Raw genomic sequence first — 4,479 nt, 5'->3', positions numbered from 1 at the left:
AAAAATTCCAATTTTTAATAATTTATTTATACTTGGAATATAATACTTACATAATCGAAACTGATAGACAATTCGATTATATTTCCAGTACCAAGCCTGGACTGGAATACAGCTTACCAAGATGACAGCAAGGCTTTTTTTGAAAGTGATACCAGTCAATCATGTATGATCTCTTACGTATTTCTATAGTCTATCAAAAGATTTCTGCAGAAGATTATCACATAAAGTTTTTTAAACCATTATATATCGCCATTTAAAAGATTTGTACATTATATTACAATATATTGTTTTGAAAAATGAAAAACGTGTCTGTTCCACTGCAAGTTCGCCTATGTAACAAAATATAAATATGTTAAACATAAATAAACTGAGAAGTATCAAATATGTTAAGATACTTATACAGGTTGCTTAAAATGCCATTTTTATAATATACAATATTTATGATTAACAAATAAAAGACATTTAAAAGAGTAATAATTCTTTAATACATTATTAATTGGTATTGACATATTATTAAAAACATAATAATTTATAAATTTATTGCATTTATATGAAATTAAACTTATTATATTAAATAGATATGTAGATATGTATCATGCAATAATATCCAGGACAACATGTTCAACATACACACTTTCACTAGAGAAACGTTAACATTCAATAACAATTCCTCGATTAGAGATACGAAAACGCGTGGCATACGTGGAGTAATAGCATTTTGTCTTTATAAAATTTATAAGTATATATGTTACGACAAATTTTATTTTACATACATATTCTTTTTTATCTACAAATTTTCGCTTGTTAATTATTTAAATTTACTGTCTAATATATCGTTATATATTTATGCATAGCACAGGAGTTAATTGTCAACATAATTTAATTTCTGATATTTCAACTGTTGACAAATAATGCACATGTAATGTCTCAACACGTTCAAAGTCGTACTTACTTCATATGTAAATCTTATCAATCTCTTGTTTGTGATGCTCTGTGAATTAGATGGCCAACTAGATGGTTTATTCAGAATATAAACACCTGTAGATGTCCGTAAGCATGCATTCCAAAGAGAACTGCGAAGCCACATGTGGCCACCGTGATGTTGTAGGCAAAGTCAGAAAATAGCTAGATGAAATAAAAGATTTTGTTGCAGTTCTGATGGACTTGGTAGTTATTTTAGTTATACGGCCCAGGCTCATTGCGAATATTTAGATAACAAGATAGACTTTCTATTATAGCAATACGAGCGACTGATATGTACTGATAGTTGCGAAGCTTTAAACTCGTCTTTGCAGTGATTTGCGCTTGCGCCACTTTGTATATTCTCCATGGAAAAAAATGGATTTACGTAGAAATGTGGTCTAAGTGAGTAACAAAAAACTTTGTGCGATTATCAAAAATGATATGATGCATCGAGAGCTCTGTCCTATTACCTGAAAGGTGCATTTTATAATAGCTCTCATGTTAGGGAGACACAAACACTGAAAGAGACATGTTATATTTAGATTGGACTGTTCTCAATTGTTTCAGAAAATCATAAAAAAAGATAAAATATGCGCAAGTTTACGAACGCGCGATTTGGTTTTTACAATGTATTAAAGAAAATATTATAGAAAAAAGTGAATGCTTTGAGGTATTTTGCGATTTTAAAAAAGAAAGATCTTTAAATAATATTTCGTATAATGTTATATATGCACACACACAAGGTACAATTTTTTAAATAATTTGATTAATAATGGAAACTTGGATTATATTTCTTATATAAGCGAAGAGATATCAGATTTCGGGAAGGTAAAAATCTGGAGATTATAGATGAAATTAAATGTACATGGATACTATTTAAGGTTTCGAAAATAATCACAAATTCTTGTTCTCCATAATATGACATGTTTTTTCGTATATGATGTAATATTTACTTAATTATAAAGTAACTGTCCGCAGCAAGTTTAAATATGCCATCGCGGTTCTAATAACCTAAAAAGTACATAAAAATTATTGATATAAAACGTTTATACAAATAAGTTTACAAAAAAATGTGCATACGTGTATAAAAAAAAATCAATTATACTAAATTTGACTTTATATATTTCTTAATACAATAATTCGTAAATGTTATGTTTAAATATATAATTTTTTCTTTGAAAATTATTCTTGGGAGATACATTTTATATATATAATTTTTATAAATATATATGATTATATATGTAATTGTACTTGCTTCGGTAATACATATACTATAATATATATTATTATATATGTGATATTTATAAAAACTTTTTTGTAAAATGTATACGGATAAATTTGCTTACGGCGCCAAAGCTGCTGAATGAAAGATCGATCACTTTACCCGCAGTGAGCTTCGTAGGATATCTGGCCATGGCGATTACTAGGATAAGATAACGAGCTTCTTTACTAGGTAAACAATACCAATCGATCGTGCAGCAAGTTGTATTTACTTTATTCCCCTGTTGTACAAAGTGCAACAAGTGCATGTATAGTATTGGCATTTATTTATAAAAAATTTATAATCTCTTTATTATATTAATATTAAATATTAAATATTGAATATATTTATAAGTATATTAGTCGTTTAAGTATATTATCTATTACTCTCCAGTTTACGATATTTTATTTTTATGTACGGTTCTATTTAATAATAATTTATATACCTGCACATTTCTATCATCTACGTACCCTACCTGACTACTTAAAAGTTCTCCAATGTAACATAATATAAAAATATTGAAGGTAAAAGATACTAGCATTATGCCATATGTCATAGAAGATAATGTATCATTCGATTCCCATCCCTATAAATTAATTATGTAACATATTATTTGAAAACAACGTGTACAAAAGATTTTTGCATATATGTTCAAAATATATATTAATAAATATTAATAAAATAAATGCAACTGCTGTTGCATACCGTTATCACATAATATCCAAGGAGACACAGTATTAAAGTACTTCCAATAATTTCAATAAAACACATTTCTCCTACAACGTCTTGTACCTGATGTAAAAATCTATAATTCGAGAAAGAAAGAGAGAGAGAGAGAGAGAGAGAGAGAGAAAGAGAGAGAGAGAGAGAGAGAGAGATTACTCAAATATATATTATAATAACGTTCCATTCTATGTTGAAGACTTTCAAAATTAATGTATATGCAAAATTAACTGTATAAGTTTAAACAATAATTTAAACAATAAATTTAGATAGATTATTTCTAAATTTAATATTCAACAAATAGATAATTGATCCCAACAAATATACTAGAAACAAAATTGATAGTATTTCAATGTAAAATTTTCATATTTCGAGATAAATTTTAATTCAATTTAATTTAAATTGTAAACCTAAAAAGAAATTTAAACTTAACAGAAAATGAGTAATAATTGCAATTACTTACTTACGTATTCTCACGTGATGCATGACAATCGCCGCCAATCTTCGAGCAATAGCACACTTCGACCATTGGTTTTCGATCGCTGTGTTTTCCAGCCAAACGGTCAACATTTTGAGTTGTCCACAAGCATGCATGGTGAATAATGCGGTGATCCCGCAGACGCTAGTTGTTACGATATATATAACGATGCCAGTCACTAAATGCATTGAAAATACGATTTCGTAAGCTGGACTCTGTTGCGGATCGAAGAAAATGAAGTAATTGCCCTGCACCAGCGGTCTGATCGACACGTTTCCAATTACAATCGTACCGCGGAGTATTGGTTTAATCAGACGATGAGTGAAACCGCTGGTGAACAGGAATAACAAAGTGCAGATGATGACAAAACGTCCTGCTCTGGCCTGGTCCAACATAATTTTACGATCGTTCGCGTCCCATACATTCCGCCAGTCTTCCTGCAAATGCCTCATACATTTTTTAATACGATCCTCCCGTAACATCAGTGTAAAATACATGGCAGGAACCATGCTGTAGAAGAAGAATCCTCCAATCATCCTGAGTCGGTTCTTAAATGTGTCCAAAATCAGAAACATGTATAGCACCCATGGTATCAGATTAAAGGACAATAGGAAGCAGCACGCAGTTCTGAGAAGTCCCCTGAGAAGTCTCGTCCATTTTCCGGGTTTCTCCATATTCGGCCACACACCGATCAGTCCCATGATAAGTCTGTGCACTTGTATGGTGTACCTAATGTCGTCTTCATAGTTAAAATTTTGTAAATTCGTCCGTTCGGTCATTGCATGCATAAGCCGGAGGAAAATGATTATTCTTTCCACCTGTTTACGAAGTGAACGTACGATCGCAACTGACAGATAAAAGTACAATGAAACGTACTGTTTTGCATTATGCACATTCTCGCGTCTGCGTGAATCATCTCCGTTACCGTAGTTTCTGTCACGGCGCAGTATAAAGTTTGGAACAAACGTCGCGTGCGCGCAATTTTTTTTCGATAGAAGATAATTATGGAATCGGATCGATTCATACGAAGCGGTCTTCAACAAAAGTATAAGTC

General features: G+C 30.8%; 1 protein-coding gene across 1 annotated transcript; it reads right to left on the bottom strand.

The window, feature by feature from the left end:
• Positions 1–1,920: 1,920 nt before the first annotated feature.
• LOC108752412 lies at positions 1,921–4,204 on the bottom strand. Its single transcript, XM_018493212.1, has 3 exons — positions 3,425–4,204; positions 2,310–2,465; positions 1,921–1,974 (listed from the first exon to the last, which is right to left on the bottom strand). Exons 1-3 carry the CDS (start codon positions 4,202–4,204, stop codon positions 1,921–1,923), a joined length of 990 nt encoding a protein of 329 aa, XP_018348714.1.
• Positions 4,205–4,479: the final 275 nt, after the last annotated feature.

This window comes from Trachymyrmex septentrionalis, unplaced genomic scaffold (genome assembly GCF_001594115.1).
Source record: "Trachymyrmex septentrionalis isolate Tsep2-gDNA-1 unplaced genomic scaffold, Tsep1.0 scaffold60, whole genome shotgun sequence".
Taxonomy (NCBI): Eukaryota; Metazoa; Arthropoda; class Insecta; order Hymenoptera; family Formicidae; genus Trachymyrmex; species Trachymyrmex septentrionalis.
The sequence above is the reverse complement of the archived record's forward strand: the minus strand, read 5'-3'. Positions and strand labels throughout refer to the sequence as shown.